The 27,272-nt window shown below is 39.1% G+C and overlaps 2 gene segments (V, D, J or C); both read left to right on the forward strand.

Annotated features, from left to right (window-relative positions):
* The first annotated feature begins 8,438 nt into the window (after window positions 1-8,438).
* Window positions 8,439-9,104, forward strand: LOC103249965. The segment is given in 3 exon segments: window positions 8,439-8,494; window positions 8,587-8,925; window positions 9,073-9,104. Coding segments are annotated over 3 exon segments (417 nt in total).
* A 10,210-nt stretch (window positions 9,105-19,314) lies between these two features.
* LOC103249954 lies at window positions 19,315-20,074 on the forward strand. The segment is given in 2 exon segments: window positions 19,315-19,428; window positions 19,770-20,074. Coding segments are annotated over 2 exon segments (336 nt in total).
* Window positions 20,075-27,272: the final 7,198 nt, after the last annotated feature.

The raw sequence follows: 27,272 nt of genomic DNA on the forward strand, positions 1-27,272 counted from the left end.
GACACCACAGAGAACTGGTGGAATTGAGGATTCTGTGTTGCTTACATTTTCTTCCAAGTGTTAGTATTATGGGTTGAATTATATTCCTTTCCTCCTGACCCCAAAAAGATATGTTGAAGTCCTAGCCACCAGTACCTCAGAATGTGACCTTACTTAGTTTTTTTTTTTTTTTTGAACTAGGGGGGAGGGGGTCTTGCTCTGTCATCCACGCTGGAGTGCAGTGGCATGATCATAGCTCCCGGCAGCCTTAAACTCCTGGCCTCAAGGGAACTTCCCACCTCAGCTTCCTGAGTAGCTGGGACTACAGGTGCAGGCCACTGCACCCAGCTACTTTTTAATTTTTATCCTTTAGAGATGAGGACTCGCTATGTTGCCCAGACTGGGCTCCAACTCGTGGCCTCAAGTGATCCTCTTCCCTGGGCCTCCCAAAATGCTAGGATTACAGGCATAACCCACACCTGGCCAGAAATAGTGTCTTTATAGTAGTAACAAAGTTAAAATGAAGTCATTAGGATGACCTTAATCCTATATAGCTGGTGACATTATAAAAAGGGAATATTTGGACGCAGAGACAGACTTGTCCAGAGGGAATACATTGTGAAGAGGCACAGCTAGGAAATGCCATGGGACAGGAGTGATGCATCTATAATTCAAGAAATACTGAGAATGGTTGGCAAACACCAGAAGCTAGAAGAGACAAGAAAGGATTCTCTCTTAGAACTGTCAGAGAGCACAGCACTGCTCAGACCTAGGCTTTAAATTTCTAGCTTCCAGAACTGTAAGATGATATATTTCTGTTTTTTTTTTTTAAGACACCCATTGTTTGGTACTTTGTTGTGACAGCCCGAGGAAATTAATACAATGAGTATACCATAGTTCTCTTGCGTCTTACTGAAAAAAAGTCTGCTTCATCGGGTCTTCTTGCTGTTGAAATCTCTGGACCAGAGATGGATGTCATTTCTGTGTGAAAGAATGTCCCATACTCCATGAGGTACTTGGAACTTCTTCTAAGAACTCCTTGATCTCTCTGTCTTGCTCCACTGAAAGTAGTAAGACTAGATGGCACTGGAAAGTACTTTGAAAGGCTTTGAATTTCAGGATTCAAGTAGTTTTATACTTCAGAAAAAGTTGTAAGAGAAGAGAGCATAACTGAAAGCCATGTCTTTGAAGCTCTGGTAACTGGAGTGCAGAAAACAAAGTGACCAATGAAGTGACCAGTTGGGGCCAGTTCATTAGGCGACACTATAGCAGCACTGTGGTGGGCCCAGGTCCCATAGCTCATACACTCAACTGATGCTTTAAATATCACTATCCTTTACTTGCGGCACACCCTTCTTATCTGTGGATAATTTTCCTGTAGGCAATTCATCCCTCCACATTGGCTTTGGGTTGGTGAATAATCCCCACAGCTCTCCTAAGGGATGGGAAGGGAAAAGCCTTCCACCACGAAGCTTGCCCTCCCAAGGTTAAAAACTCCAATCTCTTTTTCTTTCCCTCCCACTTCCACTTTTTTCTTTTTCTTTCCCAGTTCTCTCTTTATATAGAACTCTAGGGTAGCTAAAGCAATGTGGAGGAGCTTGACTTTGGTACAGTCAGTTCTGACATTTTGTAGTAATCCCTGGGAGAATTTATTTGGCCTCAGCAATTAGAAGCCCTCTTTAGAACTGGAATACTTGGTATTAAAAAAAAATTTAAACTGTTGGCCCTAGTTAATAGTTATATGGCATAGAAATATTTGTGTCCTATATATTTTACAATTGTAGTATTTTTCAAGGTTTGAGAGAAGTAATGATATAGTTGGGACAAAAACACAGCAACAAAGTATGTCAACAGATTGAAAGTCAGATGTGAGTAAAACATTCAGCATATGCTGTGTGAATGGACAATGATCTCGGGGCCTAGATTACATTTCCTTTCACTGTAATGCCTTCGAACTATGCAACTTGCCTAGAAATTAGGCAACAATCTCAGGAAAAGATAGGAGAACCCTTATTTGCCGAGATTTGGTTTTTGACACCTGGTAGAATAGCTCTTTAAATAGAAATTAAGGCTGGGCTTGGTGGCTCAGCCTGTAATCCCGCGCCTTTGGGAGGCTGAGGTGAGTGGATTGCCTGAGACCACGGGTTCGAGACCCGCCTGGGCAGTGAGACCTCATCTCTACAATAAATAAAAAAAAAAATCAGCCGGACGTGGTAGCGTATGCCTGTAATTCCGGCTACTTGGAAGGCTGAGGCAGAAGGATCGCCGGAGCCCAGCAGGTGGAGGCTGCAGTGGCCGGGAGCGGCCACTGCACTCCAGTCTGGGTGACAGAGTGAGACTCCAACTCAAAAACAAACAAACAAACAAACAAACAAACAAACAAATAAATAAATAGAAATTAAGCCAAGTACACTAGCTCATGCTTTTCATCTCAGCACTTTGGGAGGCTGATGCAGGAGGATTGCTTGGGGCCAGGAGTTTGAGACCAGCCTGGGCAACAAAGAGAAGCACCTCGTCTCTCCAAGAAAAAAAAGAAAAGAAAAAGAAAGAAAAGCCAGGTGTGATGCACACTTGCAGTCTTAGCTACTCAGGAGGCCAAAGGATCACTTGAGCCCAGGAGTTCGAGGTAGCCTGGGCAATAGAGTAGGACACTGTCTCAAAAAAAAAAAAAAAAAAAAAATTAAACGTAGTTATGAAAAAATAAACTTGCCACTTGCCCTTCTTGAGCATCTGGTTTTGTGGATTGAAATTATACTCCTTACAGAAGATTTAAAACTGCTTTCCTGGAAATATAGAAAATGATAATGATTTTGGTAAAAGAGATAATACTACCTTAAACTGCATAAAGGGAAGATGCTGTCACTTGACTTCTCATTAGTGAGTAAGTTCCATTTGGACTCAGTTTTGGACATCTAAACAATAAAATAGTAGATTCACTCATCAGTGGACCTTGAACAGTTATCAAAATACTACAAGAAAGGGATTGGCAGTAGTGGAAAACTGCCATGGTGGGGGCACACTTCACCAATAAGGGTACCGGATCTCAAAACAGATGAAGTGGAGACCAAGGTGAGACCCAAACTTTACCTGTACAATGGCCATTTGTACCCTGAGTTGTATCCATCTTTAAAATAAAAAAAAGGAGATTTAAAAAATACACGTAAACACCCACAAATTCATCTGTAATATCTTTTGCTATGATCAGTGTTCTAGAATATTTAACCACAGATAATGAATTTTTCTCCAGAGATAATCTTCTTATAGCCATTTCTCTCCTGCTGCCCTACACTCTTACCAGATTATCTAAAAATGTATCAGCAATCATATTATTCCATGAATAATATCTTTCAGGGCTTTGTAATATTATGTAGATGGAAGAAAACAGAAAAGAACAAACCTAAATAGAGGTGCCCTGTGCTCAGCAAAGCTGTCACATTATGGACCCAATGGAATTTTTCTGCTTTATTTCCCTGATCCCTTGGGGTCATTAAATAAGTTTACTTTCTATCTTTTAAGATCTACTGGGATTGTTTCCTGTGTTGCTTATATCAAATCATTTTTCCCCCGGAAATGCCCTCTTCTCCCTTTATTCAGATTCTAACTCAACTCCTACAATCCCCTGCTGAAGAATCTATTTCTTCTCTGTGTTACTATGACCCCTAAGGTTTTTGATTGTGTACTACGATCAGTAAAATATGTTATTCCTCCAACATATGCCTCTTTATATGCTTATAGTTGTGATCATGTATGTAACAAACAAAAATAGAAATTAGAATAGGTTGAGATCAATACAAATACTAATTGTTATGATTTTCTTCTTCCACTCCAGGGAGTCATCTTGTGTAGCACATCCTTCCCCTTCTACTACATGAACTAGGCTAACTCTGCCTTTAACGAGCTGGCTAAATTCCTTAAGCTTTGTGGGATCCTTTATTTTTTTCATTTGGATGAAATATTATTTTTCTACAGCTACAATTCTTGTACATTTTCCTTTAGATTGTTAATAGTTTACCCCTAGGATAAGTGTCCCATCAACCACAGTGGATGATAAATTTTTTGCGGACAAGGACTATGTCTTGTTCCTCTGTCTATTTCTCAATTCCAATGGTATCTTACATTTAACAGATACTTGTGAGGATCAACGGACTCACAGGGTTTTGTCCTGGAATTATTAGGATGACAAGGCAGTTCCTGAGCAAACCCCTTAAAGAGGGGCCTTCTTCACAGAGGGCAATTCATTCATGGCGAATGAAGGAACACAGAGCACTTAGTTAATTGAGGTCTAGCATGTAAAATGTCCTTTCATTACATAGACTTCTGCCTACTTATTTAAAGTTTCAATCCTTTGACAAATATTTATTGGGCACATATCATTTACCAATTACATGTGTTTTTATTTGCTCCTGTCTTATTAAAACAAAACAAAACACCCACCTTCAGATTTTCCTTAAGTCAGAAAGACATCAAATTAAAAAGAAGTAAAGAATCTCAGGAGGCAAAGTTCTACAAGGCAACCTGGACTATCTGTCCATGGGATACTTGGATTCCCTCAACAGCGTCAACACCAAGGAACTTACCAGTATTGATTTAACAGCTTCTTGCAATAAGGGTCTTGTTCCTACAGTTCAAACTGCAGGCAGCTGTGAATTGAAAAGCAATTATTATGATCGTTTTTTAAAGAGATGGGGTCTTGCTCTGTCGCCAGTTTGGAATGTTATGGCACCATCATAGTTCATTATAGGTTTAAACTTCTGAGCTCAAGAGATCTTCTTGCCTCAGCCTCCTGAGTTTCTTGGACCACTGGTGTGAGTCATCATTCCTCGTGGAAAAGCAACTTTTTTTTAATGTTGAGACAATATTTGTGTTCCTATGGCTTCTGTACTTTTGGGAACCTAAAACAGATCAAATTCCTCCTTTATATATTTTGAACCACACCTAACATTTCCACTGAGCAGTTTTTTCCCCACATTAAATATTTATAAGCTATCTAACCATTTATTAAATATGCCACAATTTCGAGTACCTTCTTTATTTTATATCTTGCAGTTTCCAGTAGGCTTATATTTTTCTTAACATGGGATTCCAAGAACTTAACAGAACACTTCAGATGTGGCTTAATCAACTTTTAGGCTATAAGAAAACAACAAGAAAACCGAATTAAGGCAAGGGAAGGTAAATATATTAAACCCAGAGAAATCAGGCATGGCTCTTCAGTTCACTGAATGGATGGCCATCGATTTTTGGTTTCCTTTATTTGGTGATAGAAGGATGGAAGATCAGATCCCAAATTTCCTCCTTTCTTTTTTTTAGATTATTTTTATTTATCTATTTTTTGAGTCAGTGTCTCACTCTGTCATCCAGGCTGGAGGATAGTGGCATGATCACAGCTCACTGCAGCTTTGACCTCCTGGGCATAGGCGGCGATCTTTCCTCATCAGCCTCCTGGGTAGCTGAGACTACAGATACGTGCAAGTTCACCTGGCAAATTTTTTGGTTTATTGTAGAGATGAGGTCTCACTATGTTGCCTAGGCTGGTCTCAAACTCCTAGGCTCAAGCAATTCTCCCACTCTGGCCTCCCAAAGTGCTGAGGTTACCTATACGAACCATCACACGTGGCCCCTCCTTCTTTTAAGTGTCCCTAAATTGTGTGAAAAAGTATGATTTGCTTAGTTGGAATGTATTCTTAGTCAAAGTTTCTTACAGAAGCACTGATTTCCGTCTTTGCTTTACAACTTAATTTTGTGCTGATTTTTCTTTATACGTCTAAAATTAATATAATCTATATTTCAGAGTCTAATGTTTGTAAAAGGTTTTCCATTAGTTTACATGAGTCATTTCTTGTTATCTCTGGGGAAATAAGTGGTATTTATAGAGCTCTGATTTTTTTTTTAAAAAGAAATTGAGGTCTTGCTATGTTGCCCAGCCTGGCCTTGAACTCCTGGTCTCAAGGGATATTCCTGCCTCATATTCCCAAGAAGCTATGGCTGCAGGGATATGCCACTGTGCCTAGTTAGAGTTCTGATATTTTTCAGTAGTTTTTTGGGGAAGGCAGTAAGCAGCCTTAGAGAAACACCTGGAACCTCAGGTTGGAGCTCCTTAACATTGTTCTGGGCCACTGTTTTTGTCCTTAAGTTGTGATGTGCATGTCTCAGTGGTAGTCAAATAAGGAGTGAAGGGAGTTACCCTGAGGAGAGCAGAGACATTCACTTGCAGTATTTTTTTTTTTTTTGAGTTGGGGTCTCACTCTGTCACCCAGACTGGAGTGCAGTGGCCGCTCTCGGCCACCGCAGCCTCGACCTGTTGAGCTCCGGCGATCCTTCCGCCTCAGCCTTCCGAGTAGCGGGAATTACAGGCACGTACTACCACGCCCGGCTGATTTGTTGATTTATTGTAGAGATGAGGTCTCACTGCCCAGGCGGGTCTCGCACCCGCGGGCTCAGGCATCCACCACCTCAGTCTCCCAAAGGCGTGGGATTACAGGCTGAGCCACCAACCCCGGCAACTTGCAGTATTTTGAGAATATTCCCCATTCACCCACACATCTCACATTTGACTGATCTCTAAACTGACATCGCTGCACCCAGTTTACAATGGTTTGAAGAAACAGTTTACGAAGACTTCCTATGAACTTCACGGTTCTTCCAATACAGAGCAAAGAATTGGGAAGAATAGTCAAAACGTGGTCCAGACTGGGTGCATATGATAAGCTGATAAGAAAAACAGTCAACTTTTCATCAACTTATCTGCATACAAGCCTGTCCTGACATAGAAATGAGCAGGAAATGTAGAAGAAGGTGGATAATCTTTGAGTGTTGATGGTTTAGAAGTAACACTCATTTTTCTTAGACTTGAGGCAGAGAGAGAAAAAATTTATTATATATTCCCATTCATCACAGCCTTCTTTGGGAGTTGAGTATTATTGTTTAAAGATAAACAATGGCTAAAGTTTCAAATATTGAAGGATGAGATCCTCAGAAAAGCTTTCAGAAAGAGCCATGTTCACCGTTTTTCTGATTCAGAGTAAATAGATTTTTCATCCTCTCCTCAAGCTTTATGGTGGACAGTATTTAAGGGAAAAATAAAGCAAATTTGGAGCAAAAACTTCTTTGTATTGATACTTGTTTTTTTTTCCTTTGACTTTGAATCTATTGAGTAATCACTCTGCTGCTATTGTGGCATTTCATGATACAACACTTTAACCTGTCCTCCCTTTAAGATGAGCTCTTTATCATCATAATAAACTTCAAGCTTAGTTAACCATAGATTTTTACTGAATATGTACTTTATTTGAAGTCTGTTTTAAGTAGCCTGTGCATGTAGAAAGTATCTATTTCAATCCTTTCACAGATTTTTTTTTTTTTTTTTTGCTTTATGTCTACTGTTTAGTAGGACAAATGGGTCAGGAGTGTTTATAACACCTCTTACTTTTCTCTTTCTAAAAATATTTAAAGACAAGGCTCAAGGTTATTTTTGTGTGAATATTTTTTATTTATATTTTTTACTTTTTAAAATCTAGATTCGGGGGTACACATGCATATTTGTTACATGAACATATTGTGTAGTGGTGGGGATTGGGTCTCAGGTGGCCTATTTTCTAGATAGTGCACATGTGCTCCCTACATAGTTTCTGAACCCCAGCTCCCCTCTTTCTTCCCTTCCCTTTTTGTATGAATCTTTAACCAAAGAGCATTAAGGAATGGGCTTCCAATAGGCCAAACCTAGAAAAAAATCCTATCTGAATTATTGATTGATCAAAGAGGGTTACACAGAAACCAACTCTAAATTATGTCTAAAGAGAAGTCCAGGGTTTGCATTTTCTTTTGCCATTTATCTTCTCTTGCCTAACTGTTTTTTCCTATTTTGCTTTTTCTTATCTCTCATTTTTATTTTTCTCTCCTTCTTCATGCAGAGCTATACTCTCTCTTTCTTTTCCTATCTATTTTTCTAACCTATTAAAAATCCGATTTCTCTTTTTTCTACTTGATCTTAAGAGAATATAGACCACTTAAAGCTTGATCTATTCAGCATGCGTCCTTTCTGCTTTTACTAAGAAACTTCTGCTCCTTCTCCTTTGAACACCAAATTTCTCGTCTATGTCCTTTATGGAAAATGTGAAACACCTAGAGACTGGTCTAGTGATAAGACCAGAAAGCACTGGCTACTTGACCGTAAAGTCACTGGTCCTGTGTGGGCTCTAGGGGGCACTACAGGGTAAGCTCTGTCCTGGGTACTGGAGAAGGCAGTCTTGCTCCCCACAGAGCTTTGAGGAGCTGAACCAAGAGGGCACTCAACAGAGAGAAGATGCAGGTGTCAGGAAGCACCAGGTCCCTGAGGAAGAGACATTTCTAAAAGAACTGTGCTGACTCAGGGGTGCTGATTCCTCTTCAGGAGCCCACTCTTTGGGGTTGGAGCCATATCTCTAGCAGAGGTGGACTGGAAAAGAGCCGCTGGAGAGCTCTTCTGGAGCCATGGCTTCTGCACCCATCTCGACACTTGCGATTCTCTTTACATTGAGTGAGTAACAGCCTCTTCCCATTTTTTCATTTGTATGACCCCCTTACATTCTCTTTCGCAGTTTCACTGATGCAGCACTGATTAATTTACAGGTGGACTAAGAGCTCAGTCGGTGACTCAGCCTGAAGATCAGGTGACAGTTGCTGAAGGAGATCCCCTGACTGTGAAATGCACCTATTCGTTTTCTGGGACTCCTTATCTCTTTTGGTATGTCCAATATCCCAACCAAGGCCTTCAGTTCCTTCTGAAGTACCTCACAGGGGACAATCTGGTTAAAGGCAGCTACGGTTTTGAGGCTGAATTTAATAAGAGCCAAACCTCTTTCCACCTGAAGAAAGCATCTGCCCTTGGGAGCGACTCTGCTTTGTACTTCTGTGCTGTGAGAGACACAGTGATGGGGGCTGCAATAGGAGCTGAACACAAACTCTTGAGTATAGTTACACCGACTCTCCTGAAGTCTTTATGTTTCCTCATAAGAGTGATGTGGGTCCAGGATATGTCACTTACTATAATTAAATTGCAATGTAAAAATCACAGGATTGGTATATTCAACAGTGTATTGGGGCCTTATGTACCAGGTACTGGTCATAAAGAGGTGAGTGAACTGTAAAACTACCAGGGGAAAATCTGGTAACATAGGGAAATGTACAGGAAGACCTCCATGATGCTGATCTGGGCAAGGAGTTTTGGGATATGATCCTAAAAGCACAGGTAACAAAAGCAAAAATAGACAAGTGGGGCTATATTAAGCTAAAAAGTTTCTGCACAGCAAACAATCATCAGAATGAAGAGATAATCCACAGAATGGGAGAAAATATTTGAAAACTCTGTATCTGCTAAGGGGTTAATATTCAAAGTGTTTAAAAAACTCAAACAACTAAATTTCAAAATCTCCAAATAACTTGATTAAGAAATAGGCAAAGGACTTGGATGGACATTTCTCAAATGAAGATATACAAATGGCCAACAGGTATATTAAAAAAATGCTCAAGGTCACTAATCATCAGGAATATGCAAATTAAAATCACAATGAGATATCTTCTCACACTTGTTGGGATGGCTATTATCAAAAAGACAAAAGAACAACTGTTGGTGGGGATGTGGAGAAAAGGGAGCTCTTTCATATTGTTTTTGGGAATGTAAACTAGTATAGCTGTTATGGAAAACAGTAGGGAGGTTGCTCAAACAACTAAAAATAGAACTACCATATGACCCAGCAATCCTGCTACTGGGTATATATTTAAAGGAAATGGAGTCAGTATGCCAAAGAGATATCTGTATTCCAATGCTTATTGCAGCATTATTCACAATAGCCAAGATATGGAATTAACCTAAATGGTCATCAGTTAGACAAATGGATAAAAAATGTGGCATATATACACAATGGAATGCTATTCAGCCTTAAGAAAGAAGTAAATCTTACCATTTGTGTCAACATAGGAGAAGCTAGAAGACATTGTATTAAGTGAAATAAGCCAGGAATAGAAAGACAAATACCACATGATTTCATGTGTTTGTGGAACCTAAAAGCATTGGACTTATAAAAGCAGAGAGCAGAAATGTGGTTAACAGAGACTTGTGGGGGAGGGGGAGGAGATTGGGAGATGTTGGACAAAAGATACAACATTTCATTCATACAGGAGGAATAAGTTCAATGGATCTGTTGTAATGGGGATTACAGTATTTTAAAAATAATGTATTGTATACTTGAAAATCTCTGAAAGCAGATTTTAGGTGTTCTTACCATAACAAATGATAAGTGTGTGAAGTAATGCATATGTTAATTAGCTTGATTTATCTATTTCACAATGTATACATTTTTCAAAACATCATGTATACCATAAATATATGCAATGTCTGTCAATTAAAACAAATTGAAAGTAGCTATCCTTGACCTCTATATGCCAGATGTAACTTCAAACATTTGTGAAGCTGTTTAATTTTCACAATGATTATCATCAGCTTCACTTTACAGGCAAAGAAACTAAGACACAGGTAATTTAAGTGTCGTACATCAAGTCACTAAGTTAATACTTGGCAAATCAAAACCCAGGCAGTCTGTCTCTAGGGCATATGGTCTAATCACTTTACTTCTCTGTAGGCTCCTTGAGGCATGAAACTGTGGCTTCAGTGATGGTTATTAAAACAGAGATCATAATTCTGATAAAAGGGACTCTTTGTGGCAATAAGATACCAAATTATAAACAAGACCTAAGGCTATGCCAGGGAAGGGCTAAATCATGCACATCTACACTTAAAGAATAAATTGTGCCCTAACTGCTGCAAGGTTTATTTATTTATTTTTTTCTCTAGCATCTTGATGAGCACTGGTCTGAGATAAGCATATTAAAGCATATTAAAACAATTGCAGCTCACCAGCTGCCAGACACTGACTGACCCTGTTCCACCAGCCAAACTACACTTTGATTGGACAAGAGACACCGATCATGGACTGGTTCTGGCTGGCTTACAGAGGCTGCGCACTTGGGTGCCTTCATGTCCCGCTTCACCTTTTGCCGTATAGAGCCTAATTTTACTGTATTTTAATGTTAAGTCTCACCCCAAAGTGAACATAGGTTGAATGTAACATACATATTTATTCAGTATGCATGTATTAGGACCCCCCCTTGAGAATATTCATTGCTCTTCCTATAACCTGTTGAAAATATATATACTTAGCCAACCTATTCAGCATAAATTTCTGTTCACCTTTTTGCCTTCAAAGTGTCTGCCTTCAGTTTTTGACAGCCGGCGATACTTCTCACTTGTAGGTTGTAATCTCCTTCTTAAGAAAGACAGCTCTCACAAAGGCTGGAACGACTGATGCTGGCTACTACTAGTTTGGGAGGGAGGGGGTTATGGGGCACTCAACCACCCATTGGGTACCATGTCCACTACCAGGGGGAGAGACAGCTTTCTAGAAGCCCAAACCTCACCTGCATGCAATTTGCTTACATAGCAAATCCTTACATTTACCCCACAGCTCTAAAATAAAAATTAAACAAACAAATAAACAACAACAGTAACAACAAGAAATAAAGCTCTCCTCTCTAAATTTATGAAACTTGGAATTCTTTGCTGACACGGTGTAGCCCAACTTCAGAAATGGTCCCTATCAAAAAAAGTGTTGGTTGTACGAATGAACAATAAATTGACAACTCAAAACAGTTAGATAGAGAATGCATACAATGCTGTATGAAAAGAGGATGCAGAGATAGCTTAGCTGTGAAGGAAGGAGAAAGAGGCAGCCTGCAATGGAGGAGAGTTAAGAGAGAATATAAACAAGTTCTAAGCATGGCTGTTACAGTTCCTCCACTCACATCTTACTTTTGAGATGGACTGGACTTGGTGCACTACTCTCTCTTTCTCTCTATCTCTTCCCAAGTTACAGTCTCCAGAAAGGGTCTGGTTGACTCAGTGTGAGTCAGGTGCTCTTTCTTGGACTAATCAGTAGTGGCCATAGGTATGGCTGGTGGAATTATACCAGCTTGGCTTCCACTTTTGGCTAATTAGTGGTGGCTGGGGGTGGGGAGGTGAGGAGTTGGGAAGGATTCTGGAAGTTAGCAGCTCTCTTTTGAACTATATGGTTCAACGATGTATGTCCCAAAAGATGTTCATTTTTACACAGAGCTCTACATTTATTTTTTTCAAATTGATAGTCAATAGTTCTTATATTACTTATTAAAAAATTCACTTTTGCCCAGAAGATTGGAAATACCACATTTAGAGTGCACTAAATTCCTATATATACCCAGATCCAGTTTTGAATTCTCTGTGCTTTGGAATGTTTGTGCAGAAAATTCTTGTAGTTCTGTGCTGGAATGTGCTCCTTCAGGGAGACTCACCTTCCAGGCTCTGACTGTACCTTGTGATCTACTCTTCTTATTTTCATATTCCTAACTCCATCCCATATCTTGAGAGGCCTTATACACAAGGATGTAGACATCTTGGCCTATGTGTCCACAATCCAAGTAAACAACTATCACTTGGCCACTCCTTGGGCCTTGAGTTGTGGATACTGGGGGAATATCTGTTTCCAGGAAGATGGTTGTTAGGGTTCAGGAGTATAGGAAGGCTAGTGCCTCGGGAATGAAGCAAAGATTTGCAAAAGAAAGCAAAAAGAGTTTACTAATGTTCAAGAGAGAACAAGACCAATGCTAACAGTTAGTGTGGCCCAGAGGTTGGGTACAGGACATATTTAAAGCTAAGGCATTTATGAGGGAAGAGGATGGGTAAAAGTTTCCTTGCAGTTGTGTTTCTAGGTGTTGATAACATCCATTAGGTGTCTTAGGGTTGTTAGGGCAATGCATATCTTGTGACTTCAAGCAGGGGTCTAGAGGGCAGTCACAGAAAGCTGGTCACAATAGATTGTTAGGTCAGCCTGACTTCATATACCTGGAAGACAAACGCTTGGAAAGAGGGAGGGATAGACAGTACAAAGAAATAGCCAAGGGGTTACAAGCAATGATCAATTTTACTTAAACAACTGGTTCTGTGAGCTAATGATTAGAGAAGGGCTGAAGCAAGTTGCTGCTTGTTTCAATGATTGCTCTCTAACCTTTTAACTAAAGCTACTCCATTTTTAGTTTTAAGCAAGCATTCCCATATCAACACCTGACCTTTGCACTGGTCCTTGAAAGAGGCCCATGTATACCTTAAAAGTGGATTTGGAGATGTCTGTGCAGAAAATTCTTGAATCCTTGGTACCCAGAGGTGGTTAGACTCCAAGGGCCATGTCTCCTTGGCCCTGTGGACTTTTCATAGGGAGAAGAGTGCGCACAGCTGAATGTGGCTAGGATGGGGCCTTTTGAAGTGCAGGTCTCAGATCAGGGGCATTGCTTGCTCAGATCTAAGGGTAGAAATGCTCTGTACCATTATTGCCCCTAATACATTTGTTTTCATAAAACTGTGGTTCCTGTTCTATATGTAAATACACAGTTGCCATACCTCTGGGTGAGCCTTCAGCCTCATCACTGTTTCACTTAAAAGGGAGTTGATGCCCAGAAAGATATTCTTAGCACAGGATCATTGATCTGGCTTCCTGTTATTTCTGCCTTTGATACTTTTAAATAGGTTTCATGCAAGTCTTGCAAAAGAAAGAAGTCTTTTTATACAATTGTGACTTGTTCATTCATTTAACCATTCACTCAGTGATTATTTGTAGAGTTCCTGCTATCTGTCAGGCTGTGTTCTCATCACTGCAGATACAGTGGTGAACACAAGCTTCCCTCCAGACATTCCCCAGACCGCAAAAGTGTTAGCACCATTTATCTCCCTACTTAGAGCTATTTCTTAGTCAAAGAGACACAACTCTCAAGAATATTTCCTTCTCAGAGGATTCTCCAACATCAGGCTAGCCCTCAGATATTAATCTTTTGTCATGTGGTAGTGATGGGAGGGAAGTCTTGTAGGGGAATGAGAATTTATATTTTCCCCATTTTTTGAAGTGGCTGGGGAGAAGCAACTATGTCTTCTTAGAAGTTTGGTTTTAACTTTTGAAAAGTTAGTCTAGCATTTTTTTTCCTGTTTGTTGAAAAATACTCCTTATAACCAGGTGACCTTCAGGCAAAACTAGAAATTCTGTAAAATTTATACTCATAATATTTATTTTTTATCCACCCTTTTTTATCTCACTTCAGGAACTTTGTGGAGAGAAGACTGCATTAAGAATTAAGAAACACAGACTGTTTCAGATTCTTCCTTTAAGTAATTATGTGACATTGGCTATGCCATTTATACTCTGTATATCTCATCTGCTAATTAATAAAATTGAAACACGCAGAAGGATTTTTAAAAATAACTTTATTTATTATAGTGATGTGGGGTACAACTCGGGATTAGGTACATAAGTAGTCTACGCATGATGAAGTTTGAGCCTCCAACTGGTCTTTACTTTTCATGGTTTAGGACCAGGTATCCTTTGTGTTGTTTGATCCCCTCCTCACCCTTCTCTGTCAGTGTTCTGTGACTGCAGATCCCTCCCTTGTGTTGTTGTGATTAATGTTCAGGTTCCCCTTATGAGTAAGGACATGTGGTATTCAGTTCTTTGTTTTTGTGATAGCTCATTAAGTATGATGGTCTCCAACTCCATCCAATTGACTGTGAAGTTCATGATTTTGTCTTTCTTTATGACTGTAATACTCTATTGTATTTATGTATCACATTTTCTTAGGATTGTTGTATATGTAAAAATGTCTTGTACCCCAAATAAAAGTGGGTGTTAAACATGGCAGAGCTATCAGATACCTAGGTCACCAACACTATGGAGCCCCCGTATCTGCTCTGAACTGTTTATATTTGAACTGATGAGAAGAAAATACACTTCTAAGTTACTTTGCTTTGGCCTTTGTTACATCAGTTGGACCTGTATTATATACTTGAAAAATCTGCTTCTATATGAAAACCTGATTTTTTGGAAAGAAACTAAATATTATCTATTTATATTGTGGTTAAGTATATTTATATTGTTGTTGTATTTAAGTAACAACATTAACATTGTAAAATCACATTTTCCCCCCTGAAATATAATTTTAGGCATTTTAGAAAAGGCAAGTGTAGAGAAATATATTTTGGGGTAAAAAAATTGTCCTGGTTTTCCTGAGAATACAAATATTTTTTGACTAAACAAATTAATACTTATCAAGAGATAAAATACTTGTGCTCTTTAATCCAAGAAATCCTCTTTGCAGAAGCTAGTCTAAAGAAACAATTGGAGGTTTAGACAAAGATTGATCTACGTAGGTGTTTATCATAGTATTCTTTCTAAAACCCAAATACTTAATACTAGGATAATTGGTAAATAGATCATAGTACATCTTTATCATGAAATATTTGAGGGGATTAGAATATGAATTTTATGTATATTTATTGACCAGAAAAAATGTTTGGGAAACATGTTAAGTTTAAAAAAAAAAACCCAGGGTGCCCAAATGTGCATGTGTGTACACATGCAATTCAGCTTTGTTAAAAATATTTATGTAAGTAGGGAACAGCAGCTTATGTCTGTAAACTCAGCACGCTGGGTGGCTGAGGTGGGAGAATCACTTGAATTTATGACAAGCTTGGATAGAATAGTGAGATCTTGTCTCTACACAAAATAAAGAAAATTAGCCAGGTGTGGTGGCATGTGCCTTAGTATCAGCTACTCGAGAGATGAGGTGGGCGGATCTCTTGAGCCCAGGAAGTTGAGGTTGCAGTGAGCCAGGATCACACCTCTGCACTCTAGCTTGGGTGACAGAGTGAGACCCTGTCTCAAAAAAAAGAGACACAGACAAAGAACTGAAAAGAAATATGCCTAAATATTATCAATGATTATTTCTGGGATATGGTATTATATGTGATTTTTTCATACTTTCTTATATTTTCCATATTTTGCATTTAGAATTCATTACTTTTCTAACCAGAAAAAAACCCACTTTAAAATATTCCTCTTGTAAGTGGCTCTTTCCTAACCTTAGGAACTTACTTTAACAATGGTTTAAATTTTTATTACTCTATACATAACAAGTAACATTAATACATGTGATACAATCCTGTGTAATTACCCAGATATTTTTGAACACAAAAAATGTTTTGCAAAAGAATACAATGTGTCAGTTAAGTTTCTCTGGAGAAATAGAACCAATAGGACACACACACACACACACACACACACACACACACACACACACACGTAGTAGAAATTGACTCACAAGATTATGGAGACCAAGAAGTCTCACAGTCTGCCACCTGTAAACTGGAGAACCAGCAGAGCTAGTGTTGTAATGTAGTCTGAGTCTAAAGATCTGAGAACCAAGAAATTCATGGTGTTAAGTCCCAGTCGGAGTCCAAAGCCTGAAAATGGGGTGAGAGAAGGTATAAGGGCAATGGTATAAGTCTCTGTCTGAGATTCAAGGCCTGAGAATCAGGAACACTGATTTTACAGGGCAAGAGAAGATGGATATCCCAGTTTAAGGAGAGAGAGCAAATTTGCCCTTCCTCTGCCTTTTTGTTCTATTTAGGCTTTCAATGAATTGGATGTTGTCAACTTTCATTGGCTGGGGTGATCTTTACTCAAGTCTACTAATTGAAATGTGAATTTCTTCCCAAAACACCCTCATTGATACACCCCAAAATAATATTTTACCAGCTACCTGGACATCCCTTAGCCCGGCCAAGTTGACACATAAAATCAACCATCACAGCATATATAATATTCAACATAATTATTATCCCCATATGTTAGTTTGGTAGGGCTGCAGTAACAAAGCACCACAAACTGGGTGTCTTAAACAACATACATTTATTGTTTATTTATTTATTGTTCTGTAAGACAGAAATTCAAAATAAAAATGTTGTCAAAATTGGTTCTTTCTGTGGGCTGTGATGGAAAGATCTGTTCCAGGCCTCTGTCCTTGACTTATAGATGGCCATCTTCTTCCTATGTCTTTTCATTTAGTTATTTATTTTTGTAGAGATGAGGTTTCACTATGTTTCCTAGGCTGGTCTCCAACTCCTGGCCTTAAGTGATTCTCCCACCTCGGCCTTCTAAAGTGGTGGGATTACAGACATGAGCCACCATGCCTGGCCCTCCCTGTGTCTTTTCAATTTTTCTTCTATTTGTGTTTGTCTCTGTGTCCAAATTCTCTCTTTTTATAAGGACACCAGTCATTTTGGATTTGGGCCCATTCAAATAACCTCATTTTAACTTAATTATCTCTATAAAAAACTGCCTTCAAATAAGGTCATCTTCTGAGTTACTAAGGTGCTTGGACTCCAACATATGCTTTGGTGAATGTGAGAAGGACATAATTCAACCTATAACACACCACTACCATCAATGACTACTTTCATTACATAGGCTGAGGCATAGATAAACTTTTAGTGTTTCTTTCTCCAGTTACTTGGTATTCAGTACCATTCTCCTAAGTGAGATAATGGGTAGTAACACAGAAATATCAAGTCCCATTTCTTGACCTAAAAAGGTAAGATCATTTTGGTCTGGTGATATTTCCTGCATTAAACATAATTTGTATTTTTAAATAACACTCTGGTTTAGAAAGGACTTACTTATGCTCATTTAATTGATGTCAATAATCTCTTTTGCAGAGATGAAGAAATGGTGCCTCTCAGATAAGTGATCTGCACAAAATTGGACAGTCACCAAGTCCAGAGAATTGTTTACAGTCCAATTTGTCTAACTCTTCATTCAACACTTTATTCCATAACAGAAAATAGACTTCATGGTTTAAGCTAAGCTACCTGCTGCTGTATTTAACAAAGAAATATCATGTTCCATAAACTGACTTTTGTGAAACATTTCTTCTGTTTAGTTACCACATGGGGTCGCTGTTGCAATGAGTTGCGTTTAAAGCAAAATTCATTTTCTGTTGTATGAGGTGTTTTCATATCTTTAGTTTCCTCCGAAAAACTTCATTTCTCCTCTACTTCATTTCTCTTCCATTTATCCTCTGCTTGATACTGAGGAAAATTTGGTTATTTGCTTTATGACTTGTGATATATAATCTGTCAAAAAGTTACTAGAAGTCATTAGCACTCATTGATTTTTTTCTTTTTCACGGGAAAATGGAAAAATTGCTGATTTAGAATGCTTTGGGCAATTCTAGACCTAGAGGAGTCACCTGCAAAATATTTTCCAGTAGTTTTTTCTATGCCCAAATTATGTTGAGGAAAAAAGAACTTAATACACATATCTTTTCCAATTTATCTAATATGTTTTGTTACAGCATTTGGCTGATTCAATGTTTATCTAATATGTTTTGTTACAGCATTTGGCTGATTCAGTTAATATTACTCTATCTTTTGGATATGGCTCTTTCCTGAATGGCTGCTTTTTTCTTTTTAAAGTTTGGTGTTGCTGTTATAGAGTTTATACTAAATATTTCTTGAAAAAGTGGCATGGAATATATAATTTTTAAATCACATATATAATTTTACACAACTGCTCTCTACTAGCCATGGTACTTTGCATATGATTCGGATAAGAAGGAAGAAAGGGGCAGGAACTACAATTTATTGTTAACTACATGCCACAGGCTGACCCTGAAATACATATTATTGTTCCCATTTTACAAAGAAATCAAGGCTCAGCTGAGTGAGTGGCCCAAAGTCACAAGGTGGCAGAGCTGAGATTTGGATTTAGATCTGTCTGCCTCTGAAGTTGTCTCTTTTCTTTCCTTTCCCTCACTTCCTCCATGGTTAGGTGAATGATTCCACACCTAATGTCCTACCCTAACTGGTCAGTAGGGACTAGGGAGGTCTGTTCCCCTGTTTAGCGTCTGTTAAATAGAGTCTGGGAAGCAGATATTAGATTTGGACTTAAAGGAGTTATAAAGGACACCAGGGTGTCAGGAAGTAGAAGGTCTGGTTCAGACTGCCTCAGATGCTCTTCTTTTGGGAATGAGATTAGGATTTCTTATTTCTTTTTTGGCTACACAGGGGTATTGGAGAATTTCAGGGCATAAAGTACCGGGCCAGGCAGGTTACACACAGAACTATGAATGTCCATAAGTTCTGGACTGACTATAATAGATGACCACCCTCTGGGACTGTGGAAAAGTAATAAGGAATAAGGAGTCCAATGGAATCCACCCTCTCATAGCTTTGCCTCACTCAAATCAAATCTTTAAGGGGTTAAACTTCAGTAAAGAGCTAAAAGAAATTCAGGCTGCTGTGTTCCAGTACTCGTAGATTTTGTCCTCTACTCTTCTTGAGGGTTCAGCTGAACTTTGAGGGGAGCCCCGCTCTGAGGAGCTGCTGTCCTGTTATTGGCTGCTTCCCTGAGACAGCCCTTGGTGAGAGTTGCTGGTGTGGGCCCTGACAGTTTCTGCTGGGCTCATCCTAGCTCAGATGCAGCAAAGAGCCTAGAGCCAGGGTCCCAGTTTGAACCTAGAATATGAGGCAGGTGGCAAGAGTGATCGTGCTCCTGATCCTGGGTGAGTTATTTTGGGATTAAGAGGATCTGGGATCTGGGCCTGAGAATGCTAGAAAGGAACCTGCAAATTTGCCTTCTAGCAACTGCTGTGGTTCATTCATGGGTGGGAGAAAGTAGATCTGACACTTCTATATGTTTTCCTCAGCCCCCCTGGAATAAGTATAAAGAATATTCTTGTTCTGAAACAGAAATGAAAAGTAAATGGTTTATGTATATACGTGATGGGGAAATAGGATGTGAGGTGAATTTGACAGTGATAGTGAACCATGCGGGTGCTGAATGGGGCCATGTAATTCACCTCGGTTTCATGATAAGAGACAGAACTATGTTTTACTCCCCTAGGTACTCTGAGTCTTGCTAAGACCACTCAGCCCATATTCATGGATGCATATGAAGGACAAGAAGTGAACATATCCTGTAGCCACAGTGACATTGCTACAAATGATTATATCTACTGGTACCAACAGTTCCCCAACCAGGGACCACGATTTGTTATTCAAGGATACAAGACAAACGTGACCAATGAGGTGGCATCTCTCTTTATCCTTGCCGACAGAGAGTCCAGTGCCCTGAGCCTGCCCCGGGTTGCCCTGAGTGACACTGCTGTGTACTACTGCATCGTGGGTGACACACAGTGAGACAGATGAGTCTGCACCAGTGCATTATCTCCCTGTGGGGTGGGAACCACAGCCCGACGAGAAACCCTAAAGCAATGCTTTGAAATTCTTGCTTTCAGAAGGTATTAGAAAATTCGTGTATTTTTTTTTACTTAAAAAAGCTCAATTCTATTTATTTTTTAAATAGGTATTTCATTTACATGATCTAAAATTCAAAAGATACAAAGAGGCATACAGTACAATATTCTCATTCCACCATTGCCCCGACCACTCGATTATCAAAATGAGGTAGTCAGTAGTACTCATAACTGCTGTTGCTTAGTTCATTGGTGCTTCTCAGTTTGTGTGTACACACACACACACACACACACACACACACACACACACACACACACCGCACTATGCACACACTGCACAATATTTTATGAGCAAACCACACACAGTCAGTGTGGGTACTATGCTTCTCATCTTTTGAAACATTTAGCCTGTGTTAGGTTACTTATTGTTTCACAAATTTTAAGCATTTCTATGGCTATTTTCAAGGATCTACAAGCTGGTTTCATGTGTCCCCTGAGTTCAGATCTCTCACACTCTCTGTTGCCTGTGTTTCTCTTTTGTTTTGTCCCACTGCCCTGTTGTGGCTGGGATGGCATGGAGAATGGAGACGATATTGGATGAGGAATAGGAGACATTTTGTTTCTGATTGGTATTATAGATTTTTTTGGCTAGATATGAATCAGAAACATAAAGATTCTGGGTCATTATTACTTTTTTTTTTTTTTTTTTTTTGAGTTGGAGTCTCACTCTGTCACCCAGACTGGAGTGCAGTGGCCGCTTCCGGCCACCGCAGCCTTGACCTGCTGGGCTCCGGCGATCCTTCCGCCTCAGCCTTCCCAGTAGCCGGAATTACAGGCATGCGCTACCACGCCCGGCTGATTTTTTTGATTTATTGTAGAGATGAGGTCTCGCTGCCCAGGCGGGTCTTGAACCCGCGGGCTCAGGCAATCCACTCACCAGCCTCCGAAAGGCGCGGGATTACAGGCTGAGCCACCGAGCCCGGCTCATTATTACTTTTTAAAGTTAGGTTCTTCGAGGTCCAAAAGAGAATAATAGAAAATTTTCTGGGTATATTCCTCATGCTCCTGTGGCTTCATCAGGACCATATGGTGGGGTTTTTATTGTGGGAAGTTGTCTCTGATTTTTACCACAGGGAAAGCAATATTTGATAATATTTTCTACTGAGAGTGGCAGGGCTAGGTCATGGGATGGGAGAGTGTTTCCATGTAGCACATCTGAGGGTTTGGTGAGAGAGTGGTATCGTGGGAAGAAGAGAAACAACTGTAGAGGATTAGAGCCTATAAGCTCATCTCTTTCAGCTGACATCTTTCCAAATAGGGGCGAGGAACCTGCAGAAAGTGGAATAGAGTCCTGGTCACCAAATGTCCAGGACGTAGCTGGCTCTTCTCTCAAATGCACTTAAGAGGACCATTATTTCTGGTACTTTATGTGGTACAGAATATCCTCAAAAAAGTCGGGGGTTTCTGATTTTCCTATTCTCAATAGAAAAAAAAGATTCACAACTCATTTGACTAAATATGTGAAATATAGTTCTCTGTACAACACAGATTCAAAGGCTGGAGACTCCGATGCCTACACCTTTGTAGCAAGCTTAGAGTGATCTCCCGACAGCCTCTGCCCAAAGCAGAGGTGAGGGGTCCAGACTCATTCCTGTCAGGAGAGTTGAGAGGGTGGAGTACAGGAGTATCTCTTGAATGGTCCCATCTAGTTTTAAAAATCAATACCCATATCTGAGAGGATGTGTGGAATTATCTAAGGGAGACATCAGATTATTCTGTAGATAATTGAATCAGAAAAGGAAATTTAGGGTGGATATTAGACTGGGACATTTCATCTGTACTCTATCTGTACTGGATGTTTTCTATCTGTATTGGAATTTCATCCTCTTCACAGGATTTTGGTTAGATGATACCTTGGTTGCTGTCTAGAGGAAAAGAGCTGAGTTATGGAAATGGAGAGCCAGCGTTACAGTCCAGGATTTGTCAAGGAGTCACTGACTATGAGGTAACAACACAATTAGCGTTTGTTTTAAGATCTATTTTTATGAATAGGAATCCGTATGGGAGTCACTTTGGAGGAAAGATTTTTTTCTTTTGGCGTTGATTTCTCACTCTGCCATCCAGGCTGGAGTGCAGTGGCACGCTCACAGCCACTGCAGCCTCTACCTGCTGGGTTCAGGTGATCTTCTGCCTCAACCTTCCAAGTAGCTGGAACTACAGGCATGCACCACCATGCCTAGCTAATTTTTTGGATTTATTTTAGAGATGAGGTCTCACTAAGTTGCCCAGGCTGGTCTCAAACCCGTGGGCTCAGGCAATCCTCTCACCTTGGCCTCCCAAAGTGCTGGAATTATAGGCATGAGCCACCTTGCCTGGCCAGAAGATAGATATTAATAGCTGCTGAGGGATGGTGGAGAGGGTACTGGGATTTGTGGTAGTAACTCTAATTCTAGTTGTACTTCTTCCTGGCTATGGGCAGCAAAGTAGAGCAGAAAAATAATCAGCTTTGGAGCCAAGCATTCCTGGGTTTGAACCTGAAATGTGCTACTCTAAAGAGTGACCTTTAAGTCAAGTACTTATGGTATTTGAATTTTGTATTTCCTCTATAAAATGAGGATAATTATACTATCTTTTGGGGTTATCAAAAGGTTAAAATAACGTCACACTAGAAGTCCTGCACTTAACACTCATATGAATGCTATCCACATCCTGCATTATAATTTCTGTGTAATGAAATTATTAAACCTAACCTGCCAACCCTACAAAGCTGTTTGGATAATGACTTAAAATCCTGTATGTTCAGACTCTTCATACACTGAAAAAGATCTGTGCAAATATAATTTTGGGAGATAAAACTCTTGGTCATGTTATCTCTGATCAAAACACCAATGAATTGATCAGGTGCTTTTCTGCAGAAAGATCACATGACTTTTTTGCCAAATGATTCCCAGGGCGAGGCTTTCAAGGTTCCTGCTGGTAAATGATGGTTCATGGAATCATTGGTGATTCCAGCTTCCCAGGTGTGGAGGACGATTCTGTGTCTCTAGGCTGAAGATGTTTGTATGAATAAATGATTACAAAGTGCTCAGAACTTTGTGTAACTATAGAGGCCAGGATGAGTATTGGTCTGGGTGTCAGACATCAATAGTTTGGCACCCGACCCTATTCTTATTTAGTAATAGGATTTCCGACACAGTGATCAGAAGCAGAAGTATTTATGAAGCATTCGTTTGAGTGGGACTCTGGCTTAGGTCTCGCCACTGCATCGAGCACATTACAGGCACATATTCTGTCTCACCCATATGTACTCCTAGAGTACATCTTAGTTAATATCCATTTATTTCCCACCATGAAGGCAGACATCACAGCTCATGGGTACACACAATTTTAAAAACACAGATTATATGACTGATATTTCTTTGTGTTCTCTCTACATATCTCTCCAACATGGATATTGGAGTTCTTACATGGTAGCTTACAGCTCCTAAGAGTGAAACAAAACTACTTTTTAAAGTATAAGCTCAGGACTGGCGTGTCATTTCTCTTCCCTCATTCTATTGGTTATGTAAACACAGACCAGCCCAGATTCATGGGGGAGGGGACTATACAAGGCTATGAATTTCAGGAAGTGTGAGTCACTGGAAGTCACTAATGTAACAGACTACTATAGTAGTTGTTTTGGAAACTCTAAAAAACAATGACAGAATGGATAAAAAATAAAAATGCCCTCAAATCTCAATGCTCTTAGATAACTATAACTTACATTTTGGCACATGTACCTTTTTTCCCATAAAATATAAGAATGTTAATTATGTATAGGTAATAAAGTGGTTGTGTATGAGACAAAAATTAAAGACTTTTGAGCCAAGACTTTGGCAAGTATTAAGTGTTTGTCTTTTGATGGTTAGATCGTATCCTCTGGATAAGTTGATTCTCAAAATTGAAAATCAATAATAGAGCCGGGCTTGGTGGCTCAGCCTGTAATCTTGCGCCTTTGGGAGGCTGAGGTGAGTGGATTGCCTGAGCCCGCAGGTTCAAGACCCGCCTGGGCAACTTGGCGAAACCTCATTTCTACAATAAAAAAAAAAAAAAATTAGTTGGGCATGGTAGCGCGCGCCTGTGGTTCCAGCTACTCGGAAGGCTGAGGCGGAAGGATCGCCGGAGCCCAGCAGGTCGAGGCTATTGATTTTCAGACTGCACTCCAGTCTGAGCGACAGAGTGAGACTCCAACTCAAAAAAAAAAAGAAAATCAATAATATTGTAGGTATTATGACAATAAAATATTGTTAATCACAAGTAAATCATATACTATAATTATATATCCTTCCTTGTATAGCTTTTCTTTTTTCTCGAAGGTTTTAATTATCTTCTCCCCACTTTTCTATTTTAATATCAACCTGTTTTAAAATTCCTCAGTGTGGTTGATTCTGTCAAATTCCCTTTTTTCCTCCCAATAAAAACCTATTTTTTTTTGTTCCAACATGGTTTGGCTGTTCAGCTGCAGTTCTTGGAGATTGTTAACTAGAATTTTCATAATGTTATTTTCTGTTAACTGAATCATCTCTGTTGTTTTTAGAGTTATTTAAAATTTAATCATCATTTGCATTGAAGACTTTCTCTAAATTTCTGCAGTTGCTTAACTTACTCTATTATTTTAAAATGAGGTAATAAAGAAAAAGCTGATTAAAGATTCACATAGGTGGCAACGGCTGAAAATGGGTAGCCTTTGCCTTAAAGAAATTGGGTATAGAGGCAGCTAATTTTTTGAAAGTTCTAAATACAAGCATGTGATAGTATTTGTTCTGAGAGTGCTAATACCCATTCCAGTGGGTATTAAATTTAAATTTCCTTTTAGTTTACTAAAATGTTTTAGAAGTTTATCTTTCTTGCCTGGCAGGGATAGTCTGGCTATGGAGCATTCATCATTTGTGAATGTCTATGTGCGTGTGGGAAGAAAAGAAGCTTTGAGCTGGATAAAATATTAACATTTTGGCTTAGGTAGGATAAGCTTTTTAATACATGAGGATGAGACTGCTTCAGTATTTGAAATTGACAGTAAAAGCTGTGAGACTCACCCAAATATTAAATAAGGGAGTGAGAGGAAAATTGGACAAGCAGTAATGGCAAAAATCAAGTTATATCCTACCTTTACCCTACAGAATCTAGCCCAGCCTATAAACCAGCTTATTAATAAATCAAGAGATAGATGCACAGGTATTCTGATAAGTTTTCAGGGCATATTGTTCATCCTTAGTAAGTCCTATGGAGTTAGTTTTAACTTCTTAGTTTAGGTATTACAGAAGTTTATTCCATTGCCCTACCCTTAATTGAAATGATGAAACAACAGAATATCTCCCATTGTTTAATTAAATTTAGTTAATATCCATTTATTCCCCACCATGAAGGCAGACATCACTGCTCATTGTAATTCTCTTCCCTTGCATGTTTTATATTATATGTGATGCTTATATTATTTTTCTACTTCTGTTTTTTGAATCAGAGGCATATACTTCTACTGGCTGCTTAATTATGTTAGTGAGTTAATTCTCTCTACAAAAGATGAAGTCATTAATATTCCCACTCAGCCTTTCCTGCTCACTCCCTCTTCTGTCCTCACATACTGTCCACTACATTTTTACCTTCATGTTGTTAAGGTAGAAATTGTTGCCCTTATCTTTACATTTACGTTGTCTCAATTGTCAATATTTTTATCTATTGTGTTGTCTAGATTTTATAAAATTGAAAAGCAATAAATGCTTTATTGCTTATTATGACTTTATTGACCTTATTATGACTATGATATTTTGTTCATTGTACAGACGTTAGTGTGGCGAACATTTTCTACTCTAAAAAAACTGATGTCATAGCCAAGAAGAATGTTTGTATTATTATTGTTTTCCCCCAAGTTCCCTGTTAATGAAAAATTTTACATTTATGTCATTACTTTCTTGTCTTTTCTCCTAGGCAGTTTCTAATTGTTTTTATTTTTACTTTTTTGGATAAAACAATATACTTGTATCATTTTCTCATTTTCTATTTTATAAATCAAATTACTATTACAAAGAATTTACCACCTCTCCTCCTTCCTCTTCCTCCTTCTTCTCCTCTTCCTTCTCATCTTCCTCCTTCTTTGTTATCTTCTTTGTGACCTAAACTCCCAAGTCTCGGTTCCATATACTGCTAGGATATATAATCCTAGTTAGGATGGTCTTGCTTTCCTTGGATTAATGGTTTTCTGAAATGTTTTAGAAGAATTTCTGTTTTTTTCTTTTGCTTTTCTTCTGTTAGCAGAACTAAGTACTTTTACTTGTGTTTTAATTCTCATGATTCTCATTTTTGAGCTGCCATTCAGCTCCTTAACCAAAACGGAGTTTGGGTTAATCTCCTTGATTCCCCTGCCCTAAGGTTTATTCTGATGCTTTCTATGAAGTCTGTTATGGACAATGACTAGACTGTTGTACTTGTCCAATCGACTTTTCAGTGAAGTCTCTTAGTTCTTTTATTCTTATATTCTTATATTCTTCATTTCTGGGATGAAGAACAGTATGGATCAGGGAGGATCACATACATATTAGGGAAAGAGGGAACTTCAAAACAATTACAAATTCTATCATGCCTCTAAAGTCATTGTGCATTTGTGAGCATTATGACCACACATGATTTCAGTTGAAAGGGAGAAATATTCTTAAGTTACTTGATGTTAAAAGTTGGCCCTGCCTACTCCTTGGGGTTCCCCTTTTTAATGATGTCCAAAATAGCAAGAGTTAGATATGCCAGGACTCATGACAAGAACTACATCTGTATTTGGCCTCTAGATGGCGAAGTTGCCCAAATCAGGAGTCTAGTTAAAGAAGCTCCTCCTTCACAAAACCGGGGTGTCCAGCTGGAGCACTTTGCAGGTACTGATATATGACGAGAAGCTAGAAGTCAGAAAACATCTCAGTTACTCAAGGAGGAGACTCTCACACACATCTCTGAAACAGAATTAGGCAAGAGATTTCAGGAGCACCAACCATAGACACTCTCACTTGTTCAAAGGGTGAGGTTTCTCACATATATTCCTTCCTTCTCAGGGCAGATTTTCTACAAGGATTCCATCACTTCATTACTGCTCAGCCATGTGCTTGGTCCCCATACCAGTGTTTATGATA

Source organism: Carlito syrichta, unplaced genomic scaffold, assembly GCF_000164805.1.
Source record: "Carlito syrichta isolate Samal-C Ts95f unplaced genomic scaffold, Tarsius_syrichta-2.0.1 Scaffold124793, whole genome shotgun sequence".
In the NCBI taxonomy this organism is placed as follows: Eukaryota; Metazoa; Chordata; class Mammalia; order Primates; family Tarsiidae; genus Carlito; species Carlito syrichta.